Here is a 15593-nt window from a genome sequence, read left to right as displayed (position 1 = left end):
CAAAATTGCCTCAGTAAGAAAATACACAACACAAAAAGTATGGATATAATCATGTAAGGTGTGGGAAAGGAACAGAATATAACAGTATTAAAATATGACCATGACTAATACAAGAAATCAAGCAAAACCATACTAAACCAAGAATAATCCCATTAGGAGACATGTACATAGGTTTTGATCTATGGGAATAGGACAAATGCTTGTCATGGGGAAGGAGAGAGAAGAGGGAGGGTGTGAGAAATTCTGAGAAACATGTCATTGGGTGATCTCAGCAAATGACAAAATTTGGTATTGACTACTTACACAGTAAATACAGATTAATTTTTATGATAACAAGGCCAACACATTTTCTAAAATCAAGATACTACAGTTATGGCAACATTTTGGCAAATCTCTTTCAGCTGAACCAGCACCTGTCACTTCTTGGTCAACATCCTGGCTCCTGCATGAGAAGGTCAGGGGCCTTAGTTCTTATCCTTGGCTCTTTCATTGCAACTTTGTCACTGGACTCTCTGACCTTCAGAATCTCGGCTGTTTTCCCTTCTTGCCACTTTCAAACTCAGAAAAAATGGGATCCAGCCAAGGAATGAGTTCAGCCTGTTGGCTGGAAACATCTGCCTTTGGATCCTCTTAGATTACTTCTTAGGGACCTGCAGCTGGGTAAGTTCCCAGCTGCAACTTCAGGCTCCTAGTCAGTGAGTCAGAAATAATGACTCCAGAGAGATTTCTGTGACATTATACTAGATTGTACGTAGAAAGTTTACTTCTCTCAAATTCTCTTACAGGTTTCTCAAGACAGGAATATATTCTGAGACATGTGTTATTAGGTGATCTCAGTAAACGACAGAGTGATTAGTATATGTGGACTAACTTAGATGTTATGTATAGCACCTACTATTCACCTAAGTGATGTGCTATAACTTTATAAAACCTCTACATATACGTCGTCCCTTGTTGGCTGAAATGCCAGTAAGATATTAGCACGGTAGCACTGTCGTCCCATTGTTCATCAATTTGCTTGAGCGGGCACCAGTAACATCTCCATTGTAAGACTTGTTACTGTTTTGGGCATATCGAATACGCCATGGGTAGCTTGCCAGGCTCTCCTAGAGGGACAGAAAATCGAACCCAGGTCGACCACGTGCAAGGCAAACGCCCTACCCGCTGTGCTATTGCTCCAGCCCATTAAGTAACACATTACTGTAAAAAAAATAATAATAATAACATCCAGTGCCTGGTTCAGAGGAAGAGCCAAGTAACCAGAGTTACTACTTCGTTGAGCTGCAGCTGTTGTCACTAACTTGGGGGGGTGGAGGTTCTCAGGAGCCAAGGCAGTGAGGGAAGACATGAACAAAACAACAAAAAAAAGATAGCTGAAAGAGTCTAGACATTATGATGATTGTTCACAAGATGCCTCATTCTATGCAAATATTCATTTTAACTCTCTTTAAGCTTAATCACTGGTACAAAACTACACATATATCCCTAAGAGAACATTGCCTCTAGGGTAATTACAAAATCCAATTTGTAATTTCACAAATAAAATCTCGGTTTTCAATTTCCACTGAAAATTCTCAATCGTGAAATATGCAGAATAAAACCTAACTGAAAGCCGGACAGGGAAAATAGTGGGGGAAACAAAACAAGAAACCCAACATGATTAAACTTTTGTCTTCAAATTATGATAAAATAAAAGCAACAAATTTAGGAGTTATTACTGGGAAAAAACTCACAGAGATAGCTACTGTTATCTAGGGTCACCCCTTGAGATGGCATTCTTTTCTCACTTTATCTACTTTTAATAATGATTTCCCTCTTAGCAACACTCACAAAAAAATTCATCAACTAAAATGGAAATATTTGGGGCTGGAGAGATAGTATAGGATATAAGCACTGATAGGAGTAATTCCTGAGCACCGGGCCAGGAGTAACATCTGAGCATAATTGTTGGAAGCAGCCCAGAACTCCCCACAAAAATAACTGATGCAAATATTTTGAAGAAAGAGAAAAATTTTGACTTCCTGAAGCCATCTCAGCAAAATAAGTAACTTAGTCAAGCACAAGTTGACTACTGTGAATACCTTCAAGCAGAAATAAATGATGCCAGGAGTTTTCTTCTTATATTTTAACAAAAATATAATTTTCTTCTTATATTTTATGTTTTATAGATCAAGCAGTTAACATAAAAGAAAATATAAATTAAAGAAACAGTCTTGAAAAAAATTATTCCATGTTTACAGACTAATACCTTCCGAGGAACTACCTAACAATTATCATCAATAGAAATGGCCTATTGACAAAATAATTGTGAGTGACATAAAATTGTGTTCTCTAACTCTAATTCTCTCCTTCCTATTGTTAAAATACTTTATAAAATTGTAACTACTTTGCCAGAGAGATAGTACAACAGGTAAGGCCTTAAATGGGGCCAACATGACTTTGACGCCTGGTCCCCATATAGTCCCCCAGCACTGCCTGGAGTGGTCCCTGAGTACAGAAACAGGCATAAGCCCTGAGCACAGTTGGGTGTGACCCCCAAAGCTTCCAAAATTAGAGACAAAATGTAACTAGTTTTGAGCAATTTTAAATATATATCATACTTCCCAATTTACGATGTTATCTCAATGCCCCAAACTAAAAGTGACTAATACGTTATCCTATCATCCTATCACCATAGATACTTTCAGATAATCAAGTTATAGTTCTTAAATGATTGTGGCAGATGACCAAAATTTAGGTGGTTTAAATTTTCTACCAATTTTCTACCAGTCCCAACCCATACCCACCATATATATTTTTTAGGGCATTTATTTAGATTTTATTTTTTTAAAAAATTTTTTATTAGAGAATCACTGTGATGTACAGTTACAAACTTATGAACTTTTGTGTTTGCATTTCACTCACACAGTGATCGTTGACCCATCCCTCCACCAGTGCCCATTCACCTCCACCAATGATCCCAGTATCCCTCTCGACACCCCCACCCCATCCCCCACCACCCCACCCTGCCTCTGTGGCAGGGCATTCCCTTTTGTTCTCTCTCCTTTTGGGTGTTGTAGTTTGCAACAGAGGCCATACTCACCATCTTGCAGGCAGAAAAACTGCCCAGCGTTCTGTCTCCAAAAGAAAATGAGAACACTGACTCTTCCCAGGCACACTGGCCTGGGCTGAAAATTCTGGGCCCTTCGGAATGGGGGCAGGCAGATTCCCCTCACTATCTGAAGGCACAGCAGTCTGCAGCCACATTTCACACCTTCCGACATAGAAACCGCCCAGCTCCACACCCGATGCCACGCCCCCAAACGGTTTCAGATCTATAGCTCCTGAAGCCTCCAAATTTCATAGCACCATGAGTCTAGAAGGATCACAGAAAATCTCATTGGTAAGTTGCCTAGAAGCCCACCGAGCTCAATGAACCCAAACGGTAATACAGGAGGCTCAACTAGCACTAACTAGCTCAGCTAGCCCTAAGACTTCCGAGAAGAATCTGATGCAAAGGCAGTCCATTTTGAGCACCATTTCAAGAGGTGCTCAGGGGACCCAGCGGCCAGACCCAGTGATACTCAGCCAAACCGGCCAGTGGTTCAGTGCCTGAGGTCACTAAAGTGTTCACCACCTGTGGTGCTGCGACTACCAGACCACGCAGGTGATGTTCAGGGGCCTCCAACAAGACTACACCCAGCAAAGCTCAGGGACCCCCGGGACTGCCCTGGGTGAAGCTCAGTTGGCTCTGGGGTGCAAGGGTGCAACATTCTCTCAGCCCATACTATTCCCCAGACCTGTGAGGGCAGCCTTGAGGAATTCATCACTCACACCTGTGGAATCTAACACTAACTTTCAAGAGAAATCCATATCACACGAGGATGGGATGGTTGGACATTTCCTTAGCACCAACCTAGAATACCAAATTCTTAGAATATGCCAGAGAACCAATCCTGAACATGGGAAAAAAGATGGAAGACTGAAAAAAGAAAAAGATGAACAAAACCATGAAGGCTACTCCTTTGATTAGAGACGAACCATTAAATGCCTGCTGGCATATCTGCTTGGCCCACAAGCAGTCCTTAAAGATGCAACTGATTGGGCTGGCGAGATAATATAGGGGGTAGGGAACTAACCTTGCAGACAGCTGATCCAGGTACAATCCCAATATGGTCCCCTAAGTCTTGCCCGGAATGATCCCTGAGCACTGAATCAGAAGTAAGCCTGAGCACTGTTGGGGTTGACCCAAACCACTCCCCCCCCCCAAATAAAATAAAATGAAAAATGCAAATGACTGGGCTGGAGAAATAGTACAGTTGGTAGGACATTTGCCTTGTGCATGCACCCCAGGCTCCATCCCAGTATCCCTTAGGTCCCCTGAGCTCCATCAGGAGAGATCCCTCAGCACGGGAGTATGCCCTGCACACCACCAGGTGTGGCCTCAAAACAAAACAAAGAATGCAAGTGACTAAATGCTGAGTATAGTATAAAATAGCGACAGTATACATAAAAATCTGGAGCTTGGGCTCACCTGAAGAATGAGGAAACTTTAAAAGCACACATCTCGTGCCTCACACCGCAAACCAGGACGGTGCTGGGCAACAACAGGGCCCACACTGCCACATCATCAGTGACTTCTGTCCCTCAATGCCCAACAGCAGAGGCTGCCAGCTACCACTTCCTGCCTCTTCATTTACATCACCACTTCTGCTCCTAAGGCTGCCGTTTGCATTTTCGGCTCTAAATGGTATAAAGTTTTGTTCCGTGGCCAATTTAGATCTTCAGAGAACTGCTTTCCTGGCCCACAGCACAATGTCCTTTACTGAGTCATATATTGGCACCACGGCCTCTCTTCACCTAGAATCACTGCAATAAATTATTGTGATGGATGTTCTTAAAGATATCAACACGACAGCTTTAGGTGTACCTTCTCGGTAAGATGGAAAGTCCTATATAAACTTAAGAGTTCAGGGGCAGTCACAGCTTGAAAACTGGCCTCACATGTTGGGGGGAAAGGCAGCTCAGATAGAGAGGGGAACACCTAGTAGAGAATGTTGGGAGGACCCACTCGGGTTGAAAGCCGCGTGCTGGAAGTAGATATAGACCGAACATGATGGCCACTCAATACCTCTATTGCAAACTACAACACCCAACAAGAGAGAGAACAAAAGGGAATGCTCTGCTGCAGAGGCAGGGTGGGGTGGTGGGTGTCAGGGTGGGGGTGATGGGAGGGATACTGGGATCATTGGTGGACGTGAATGGGCACTGGTGGAGGGATGTAAATGAAATGCAAACATGAAAGTTCATAATTTTTTAACTGTACCTCATGGTGATTCACTAATAAAAATTAAAAAAAAAAAGAGTTCAGGGGCAGGAGGGGGCTGAAGAGATAGTACAGTGGGTAGGGCACTTGCCTTGCATGCAGCTGACAAGGCTTTGATCCCTGGTTCCACATATGGTTTCTTGAGCCCGGTCAGGAGTGATTCTTGAGTGCAGAGCCAGGAGTAATTACTCAGGATTGTTGGGTGTGACGCCAAAATCAATAAAATTAAATTAAAACAAAAGGGTAGAAATGACTTTGCTTCTTGGACAACTGGTCTATTACGCTCTGTTCACCAAAAGAGAGAATGAAAAAGAAGAGGTTATCTCCAAGCCTCGTTAGGGTGGGATCAACATCCAGTGAATAGTGTGAAGCTTAGAGTTAATTTTTTTCATGTTAATTGATAAGTTCCATATTCTAGACTTTACATTTTGGTGGATATTTTCTGGTTTCTCTACGGATAATGAGGAAAACAGATGATAGCTTCTTTCCTTGTGCTGTTACCTAAAGAAACCTGTAAGTTTGGTTCTCAGCATTTCCCCCCTTCTCTGGATATGAATTTATTAAGACAAATATGAAAAATCAGGAGAAGCAGAGGTAGGGGAAGGGACATATGCAGACAGGAAAAATAAAAGATACCAAAAAAATAGTTTTCACCGCCCCATTTGTTTGAAGAGGCTCTCCTCTGTCCGTCTCATATTTTTTGCTCCTGTATCAAGGATTAACAGTCCATACACCTGAAGATCTGTCTCTGGAGTCTATTCTATTGATCTGACAATCTGCACTCGTTCCAGCACCACACTGTTTTTTATTATTATGATAGCTTTACAGTACAGTATGAAGTGTGGGAAAGAGAAGCCTCCTGTCTTCATATTTACTGGAGTTGCTTCGGTTATTCTGGTATTTATTACTCAATATAAAATTTAACACTGTTTTAACTATGTTTTTAAAAAATGTCATGGGTTAAAGGAATTACATGACAACCTCTAAGTATCTGTGTTAGAGACCATAGTGCCCAGAAGGGGAGGGAGGGAGAGGGAGGAAGATAGAGGGAGAGAGATGGAGAGAGAGGGGGAGAGAGGAACAGAGGAGGGGAGAGGGAGAGGGAGGAGAGAGAGGGGGAGAGAGGGAGAGAGGGGGCAGAGGGAGAGGGAAAAGAGGATGGGAGGGAGAAGGAGGGAGGGAGAGAAAGGGAGGGAAAGAAAGGGAGGGAGGGAGGGAGGGAGGGAGGGAGGGAGGGAGGGAGGGAGAGAAAGAGAAAGAGAGAGGGAAAGTGTCTGCCATAAAGGCAGGCCAAGGGAGTGGGGGTGTCGGAAGGGAAACAGGGGTCACTGGTAGTGGGCAATGGACACCTGGTGGAGGAATGGGTGCTGAATCATTGTATGACTGAAATTCAATAACAAACAGCTTTGTAACTGTGTATCTCACGGTGACTAAAAAAAATTAAAATAAAATAAAATAAAATGTCATGGGTAATTTTATATGGACTGCATTGGATCTGTATAATGCTTTGGGAAAGAATGTCATTGTTAATCCTTCCAATCCATGGAAATGGGATGTATTCCAATTTCCCTGAGTCCTCTTTTATTTATTTTAGTCGTATTTTACCATTTTGTTGTATAATTCTTTCACCTCTTTTGTTAAGGTGATTCCTAGGTACTTGACAACTGTGAACGGAATTGTTTTTGAATTTCTCTCTTTAGACTCAATTTTGAATAGGTACCCTTCCCCTACTAATAACACATCTTGGTAGGTCTCATACTCCCCACCCCCCAGCTACAGGGAAGAAATTCTAGACCCAGAGCTGTCTAATCAAAGTTCAGTCACAGTATGTAAGCTTGTCTAATCAGAGTAAACCACAGGACTTAAGTGAGTTATGGCAAACACACTGGTTTTGCCTAATATTGCACAAGAGAAATTCCAAATGGGTACTATTAAACAAGAACTTGATAAGTCTCAAGATGAAAGACAAATGGCTCGAAGAGCTTAAATACAGAGAAACTACGTCATGGTAACATTGTCGGAGTTCCCACATTCCTCAAGGCAAATCTAAAACCCAACTTCTTGACTTTAAATTATGTTCATCAGAAAATTCTCCATTTTTTTCCATGCTAGTTTGATCTGCTTTCTATCATATGGTTTCCTCAAATCGCGGACATGGAAGAAAAGTTTTAGAATAGAAATTTACATGAGAAGTGTGCTTCATAGGAATGATTCCAAAACACATTTTGGCTGAGCTGGGGCTGGATGGTGACGGGAACTGGCAAGTGGCAACAGAACATATTGATGTCACTTGTGTCTTAAAACTAGATTTTGTGTCCACCAAAACTGCATTATGAGGGATCTTAAGAGAATTTTCAGAATTCTAGAGTAAGCTGTTTACCTATTCTAGCCTTCAGTTAGGCCTTCGAAGACAGAAAAATTTGCTATAAATGATAAGCTGAAAGTAGAGCTCGATGAAAAGACAACTTGCTTGAAAAAAAAGATATGTTTGTTTGTGATGTACAGAAGTTTGACAATCAGGTGATCTAGAATCTTGCCCATGTGGGAAAGTCAAACAATTGTTCCAGACTAAACTAAGACCATGGAAAGTAAGGGACTTTAGTATGCTGAGGTGAGGATCTGTGAAAATCTCATCTTCCTCAGGCCCCCAGAAATAACTCCAGTGATTCCACTCTGTGGGTACCGCACTGCACCATGGGTGCGTGACCACATAGATGCAGCTAGAATACAGTTTAGGGCTGAGGAGGAAACAAAGTGCTCCCCAGCTCTGACCACTGGCTTTTACTGCCCTGAAGCAGAGAGCTGGAAGGCTTAGGGATATGGACTCAACAAATGACCACAATTCATGAATCACTTTCCATCTCCATCCAATGACCATGGCCCAGCCAAATCTGTGGTTCCAGTAACTGCTCGCCATCCTGGGGTTTGGGCAGCAGAAATAGAAGGAAAACCTGCCAAGCTCTTTAATGGATTATATATTACAGCAACCCCTCCTTGGTCACATAGCTCTAAGCGCTATCCTGAGACTTCCAAATCTACGCCTCCAGGAAACTGGTGGCTACAAAAGTCAGCTCCCCAAATAGCTCCTAGTCAAGGTTATCAGAGACAGTGGCAAGAGCCAGCGAGTGAAGTTGGTAGCTGCCTTAACGCTGCCCAAAGGAGAACCTGCCTTTCCAGTTCAGCAGGATGGAACAAGTGTAGTAGACCACTGGCCACTTTCGGCTCCCTTTCCCCAAAAGGAGTTGTCGCTCCCATCCAATCAGGATGATTCCGAGGTAGACAACTGAACAGCTACCAAACGTCTCATCCTTTCCAGCTCAGAAAGCTATGACACCGAAGTGTGGCAATCTGCTTGTCATCACCAAACGAGGGTCTACGACACCCATTCTGCCTTGCTAAGGGTGAGGCCTTGGAGTAATGGGGGAGACAAGCGCTAAGAGATGAAACCTTAACCGCAAAGTTTGTCCTTCCCAATGGCATGGCAACTTGGGATGCTTTTTGGTCTGGGAGCACACCAGCAGTGCTCTCGGCCTACTCCTCCTGACGGTAAGCTCAGAGATCACTCTTGGGAGGCGCTAAGAGGACAATATTTAGTGCCAGAAACCAACCCGGTGTTGGTTGTGCACAAGTCAAGCACCTTATCTTCTGTATTATCTCGGCAGTCATACTGTGAGAGGGTTTATGTTGTTGCTTGTTTTTAAAATCACTTGCCTCAAAAGGAGCACTTACTGACTTCAAAAAATGATTTGTCGTGTGGCTACAAGACCAGTTGACCAAGTAGCCATCTATTTTTTTCTGTATAAGTGGCATATATGAAGTTCTTTGCTTGGATGAATGCTAGAATATTCCTCAAAATTTTTCATCCATAAATTTGATTTCTTGGAGCTGGAGTGATAGCACAGCAGGTAGGGCATTTGCCTTGCATGCGGCCAACCCAGGTTCGATTCCCAGCATCCTATATGGTCCCCTGAGCACCGCCATGAGTAATTCCTGAGTGCAGAGCCAGGAGTAACCCCTGAGCATCGCCAGGTGTGATCCAAAAAGAAAAAAACAAAACAAAACAAAAAATTTGATTTCTCTATTATACTACAGAGAATTGAGATTTTTACTCTACATAAAGGCCCTTCATAATCTGAAATTCTTTATCAAAGTGTTTCTTCTTCAGGCAAAATGCCTCCAGTATTCATTCTCTTTCTTTTATTTCTCTCTCTCTCTCCTCCAGTATTCTCTCACTCACCCATTCACTCATTCACTCTCTCTCTCTCTCTCTCTCTCTCTCTCTCTCTCTCCCCTCTTTCTCCCTCACCTTCTCTCTCTCTCATACAAAGTCAACAAGGCTCTGGTCCTACTCCAGTCAAACAACCTTCTCCCCCTTCTGTGCTCTCCTTATCAAGAGTGCTTGGTTCAGTCTCGCCTGCTGTCTCATAGATCCAGAGATGCTGGGCTGACGAGACAGTACAGTCAGTAGGGCGCTTGCTTTGCAGGATGTCCCAGAGCCTTGTGAGGAGTGATGCCTGAGAGTTAGGAATAAGTCCTGCTCACTGCTGAATGTGGTCCAAAACAAACAGAAAAACCTGTCAAGGTGTGTTTTGTTTTGTTTTGCCTTAAGATCCTTGAATCTTAAGTGTTTGCCCTGCTTAGAACAGGCTGCCTTTCACAGGAAAATCCCAGCCCTACTCCAAAATACTCCAAACCGACCCCATTTTTTCATCCTGGAAAACTCCTGTCCAGGATCAGCTTAAATATTTCTCCCTAGGTCCTCCTTGAATATCATTCATTTATAATGCAAATCCAATTCTTTTGTAACATCCTATTTTCTCAACTATTTTCATCTAATTGCAGAATATATTGCATTTTCTAATGACATATTCCCATGGTGAGTTTGTGAAAAATAAGCCCTAGATCAAGGTCCACAATTGTATGTCCTAGACCCTTTACCTAGCGTATGGTGGGTCTAGGTACATAAGATTTGTCTGGAATACAATGGTGCATAACTTTCTTTCCTTAACAATAACATATTTCAAATCCAAGAACAAATACTTGTTCAAATACAAGAACTTTATTTTTTCAAACAAACAAACTTTATTTGTTCAAATACAAGAACAAATAAAGTCTTATTTAAGTCACAGAACAAAAAACTGTCTTAAACATTGTATTATATCAGCACAGGAAAAAGGTAACTATTAGAGATATTAAGACATAATATGTAAACATTTAATATAAAATAATTATACAATTTTTAATCTGTAGTGGCCTGTTAAGAAAATGCAATTTTTAAATTTTTTTTTAAATGAATCACCATGAGGTAGTTACAGACTTACAAACTTTTGTGCTTACTTTTCAGTCATACCATTCCTCCACCAGTGCCCATTCTTCACCACTAATGATCCCAGTATCCCCCCACCTCCACCCCGCTTCCCTTTAGCTCTCTCCTTTGGGGTGTTGTGGTTTGCAATATAGGTATTGAATGGCCATCATGTTCGGTCTATAGTCTACTTTCAGCCCGCATCTCCCATCCTGAGTGGGCCCTCCAAGCACCCTTTACTTGGTGGCCCCTTCTCTATCTGAGCTGCCTTTTCCCCCAGCATGTGAGGCTGGCTTCCAAGGCTGTGGAGCAGTTCTCCTGGTCCTCATCTGTACTATTCTTGGGTGTAAGTCTCCCATTCTGTTACTTTATATTCCACAGATGAGTGCAATCTTTCTATGTCTGTCCCTCTCTTTCTGACTCATTTCAATTAACATTATACTTTCCATGTTGATCCACTTAAACACAAATTTCATGACTTCATCTTTTCTAACAGCTGGAAAATGCAATTTCTTATAGCATAAACTTAAAGATCTCTTAAAGCCCCACAGTTTCATAAAAGAAATATAATGCATAATTCAGTTTTACATTAAAACGTTTTAAAATTAACAGAAAACATTTCAAATAAATTTTTACATCAATCATGTATTTTATAAAAGAAAATATCCCAAAATATTGCTTATGAAAAAGCTCTGAGTTTTAGGTTAAAAAATTCTCTCATTATCTTAATAAAAACAGTTTATTTAGCACAAAGGAAACACACACTACTTAAAAAAAACAGGAGTCATTGAAATGGAGATGGCTCAGACGCCAATGACCTCACCAGCATCTGCTTCAATTACTCCTGAAATGAAATAACCAAATTACAGTTCCGCTTCCTGCTGCGCTAACAAAATTAATCTGAACTATCAAAATTCATCTGCATGAAATCACATATTATACAAGCTCTAAACAAAGCCATTTCTAAATCTGTGAGGAACATACACCATGGTTGTCATAATCAACAGTAACATCCTCACAATCACAGACAAAATTAATGGAATCGTGGATGACTTAAATTACCCACAACACTGACTTAACTCATTCCGTCTCTCCAACTATGAGGCCAATTTTAATTCTAGGCTTCATTGTACAACAGATGCATCTATGTGCAATCTGTATTTTAAATGCCACTGAGTGATTTAGAAACACAATTAGGTTCCCCTTTTGGCAAGGGGGCGGAGGAGGCACACTCTCAAGCAATGCGGGGGGCGGGGGGGGAGGGCAGAGGCCACTCCTGGTGATTCTCTGCCAAGTGGGTCAAACAACATCATGCAAGGGCAGGAGAATGCAGTGCCACTTGGGCCTTGTGGAGCTAAGAAGCACCCGGGCAACTTCCAGGGCCACATTCAGCTGCTTCAGGGGAAGATCCTTTTATTAAGCAGAAAAAAGGAGTATTCAGAGCATAAATGAAACTGGTCTCTATCTTAACTGATTCCTATATTCATAGCATCATAGTTTTGCCCCTTTGCATGTCCAGATATATATTCCATAAGTATACTAATAAGTATCATCTTATAATACTGATGTATTCAATACTCTGATTCTTCTATATTTGACTTCAGACTCTCCATTCACACACAATTCATGTCTCACAACCACCAAACTTCATTTCTCCTTTTATTCGATGAAATCTTTCTTCAAAGTGAGACAGCCAGGTTATTTCTCTATGGTCTGAAATATCACATTTGTAAACACAAACTACCCCGTCTTGCTCAGTTTCCATTAAGCTGGACAAAGTTTTTTCATGACCATTTTTTATTTATGGGAAGTAAAAAGCCTAAAGCAAGTACCTCAGGTAGCTGTATGTTCACTGGTTTGATATATAGCAAAATTAGTGCAGAAAAAAAATGGGATTTCAATCCCATTTTTTTCAAATGAAGTGAAAACTTCATTTGAAAAAGTAAATGTGAAGGAAAGGGGGAGTAAAAATGCATGAACACACACACACACACACACACACACACACACACACACCACCCCCCCTGCCCCCCATGGCTCAGGCACCACTTTATTGTAAAGTCCTACCTTTACAATAGAAGTGCTTACACTAGGGAAATTTAAGCTGTTAGAAACTTCAACTAGAATTTAGAAAAGAAATAACAAGGGTGGTGGGGCTGGAGCAATAATAAAACTGGTAAGGCGTTTGACTTGCACTCGGCCGACCCGAGTTTGATTCCCAGCATCCCATATGGTCCCCTGAGCACCGCCAGGAGGAATTCCTATATACAAAGCCAGGAGTAACCCCTGTGCATTGCTGGGTATGACCCAAAAAGTAAAAAAAAAAAAAAAAAAAAAAAGAAGAAATAATAGGGGCCTTGGGGGGAAGGGGCGGTGTTGTTACCATGTCTCCAAAATATAGGTCAGGAGAGAGTTGACATTTTGTTGGTTACATAGTGACTTTCAAAGTTTATTTGAAAGATCAGAGATTTCATGGGGCCAGAGAGATAGTACAGCAGGAAAGGTGCTTGCCTTATATGCAGCTGACCCGGCTTCGATCTCAAGCCCTGCCAGGAATGATTCCTGAGCTCAAAGCCAGAAGAAAACCCTGAGCACTGCCAGGTGTGTCCCAACACAAACATTTGTGGGGAAAGTGCCAGAAAATATCTTTACAATGAACCCAAGAAAATACTAGTGAAGTATTTAAGTACATTGAATATTTTTCACTTGGGCTTGGGGAAATGATAAGTTGAACGTAGACTTTGCATGAATGCAGTCACAGTTCTATTCCTGGCATTGTGGTCTTCTGAGCACCACTGGGAATAACCCTGCAGCAAAGAGCCCTAAGAAGCCCCTGAACTCCACTGGATATGACACTGAGAACAAAATAATATAAATATTTATAGAAGAAAACATCAGTTATCTTTATATGGAAAAAATCAGGTTCAATAAATTTAACACAGATGAATGTGAACACAGCACAATGATTAAGAGCATGCATTATGGGGCCAGGTCCTCTGGGACTAAGCTCTGGATCTTCCACTTCAAGGTTAGGTGACCTTGGAAAATCACTAACATTAATAATAAAGACACACAACCCCATCAAAAAGTGGGGAGAAGAAATGAACAGAAACTTTCTCAAAAAAAAAAGTCAAAAGGCACATGAAAAAATGTTCTACATCATTAATCATTAGGGAGATGCAAACCAAGACAATGAGATATCATCTCACACCAGAGAGGCTGGCACATATCAAAAAGAACAAGAACAACCAGTGCTTGCATGGATGAGGGGAGAAATAAACTATCATTCACTGTTGGTGGGAATGCCGACTGGTATCCAGCTGTTTTGGAAAACAATATGGACAGTTCTCAAAAAACTAGAAGTCGAGCTTCCATATGGCCCCGCAATACCACTTCTGGGAATATATCCCAGGGACACAAAAAAACACAGTAGAAATGGCATCTGCACTTCTAGGTTTATTGCAGCACTGTTCACAATAACCAGAATCTGGAAACAACCCGAGTGCCGGAGAGCAGAAGACTGGTTAAAGAAACCATGGTACATCTACACATTGGAATACTATACAGCTTTTAGGAAAGGTAAAATCAAGAAAATTTCTTATAAGTGGATGGGCATGGAAAGTATCAAGCTAAGTGAAATGAATCAGAAAGAGAGGGATAGATAGAGAATAACTGCACTCATTTGTGGAGTACAAAATAATATGAGACTAACACCCAAGGGCAGTAGAAACAAGGGCCAGGAGGATGGCTCTGTGGTTTGAAAGTCTGCCTCATGTGCTGGGGGAGAAGGCAGTTGGGATGGAGAAGGGACCACTAAGATGGTTGAGGGATCTCTCAGGATAGGAGATGTGAGCTGAAAGGACCAAACATGATGGCTTCTCAGCATCTGTAATGCAAACCATAATGCCCAAAGGGGCAGGGGGAGAGAGGGAGGGAGGGAGATGCAGGCTTTGGGATGAGGATGGTGGGAGGGATACTGGGGACATTAGCGGTAGAAAATGTACACTGGTGGAAGGATGGTTGTTCGATCATTGACTGAAACTCAAACATGAAAACTTTGTAACTGTATCTTACGGTGATTCAATAAATAAATAATTTTAAAAAGCATAGCATCTTTTTTTGTTTTTGCATAACACATAGTAATGGTCAAAGCTTATTCTTTGCTCTGCACTCAGATATCACTCCTAGAGGGTTCAGGGGGACCAGATAGAGTACCTGGGACAGAACCACATGGATCAGTTGTGTGCAAGGCAAGCACCCTATCCACTACACGATCTCTCTTGGATCCTGTGGCATAGTGTCTTTATCTGTAATTTAGATAAAAGTATTCATGAGGTAATTATGAGATTATACAAGTATACAAATAAGTGTCTATTACATAATAAATGTTCAACTAATGTTACTGTCATTCACGATGACTGTTAGGTGCAGGGTAGAACTTGAAGGAATAACAAATAAGAGTACTGCTCATTAATGGCAATAGTAATGGCAGAGAAGAAGAGAGTATTACTGGTGTACACTGAGTATTACTGTGTTAAGGGTCTCAGGAGAAGGCAAAGCTCCCTCTGAATTCTCAAGGGAAAGAAGATATATTTAGTGGTAGGAGGGGAAATAAAAAGTTTAATAAAACACGAAAAGTTTCAAGGAGACAGTGTTACAATAAAATATATATGCAAAGATCGAACAGGTGACTCAGTGGTAAACCTTGTGCCTTGCTTATGTGAGAGTCCCTGGCCTTGATCTCTGGTGCTGGTGCTGCAAAACAAGATGATGCTCAGACTGTGTATCTGCTATCTGTCTGGAATGAGAGAATAATGAGAGCTCGAAAGCAAAGTTCTGATGCAACAAAATGTTCTACAGAAAATAAAAGTAAAAGATAAAGACTCCAAGGTACAAATGAACTATATTGTAAAGATTCTTAAATATGAAAAAAGAATTTGGGATGCAGAAGTAATCTATCTGAACTGTGCCTCAGAGGTCTAA

General features: G+C 41.5%; 1 protein-coding gene across 4 annotated transcripts in view; it reads right to left on the bottom strand.

Annotated features, from left to right (window-relative positions):
• NCOA7 (nuclear receptor coactivator 7) overlaps positions 1 to 15593 on the bottom strand; it is a 175377-nt gene that overhangs the window by 108584 nt on the left and 51200 nt on the right. Inside the window, exon 4 of one of the 4 annotated variants that reach the window (XM_055134538.1) lies at positions 5397 to 5590. The exons of the other annotated variants lie outside the window; for them this stretch is intronic. Within the exon in view, the coding sequence (XP_054990513.1) occupies positions 5397 to 5437 (41 nt within the window). The 5' untranslated portion in view covers positions 5438 to 5590. The remainder of the gene's footprint in view (positions 1 to 5396; positions 5591 to 15593) is intronic. 4 annotated transcript variants of the gene reach the window in all.

The sequence above is a fragment of the Sorex araneus genome, chromosome 4, assembly GCF_027595985.1.
Source record: "Sorex araneus isolate mSorAra2 chromosome 4, mSorAra2.pri, whole genome shotgun sequence".
In the NCBI taxonomy this organism is placed as follows: Eukaryota; Metazoa; Chordata; class Mammalia; order Eulipotyphla; family Soricidae; genus Sorex; species Sorex araneus.
Note: the sequence above shows the minus strand (reverse complement) of the source record. Positions and strands in the feature narration are given on the sequence as shown.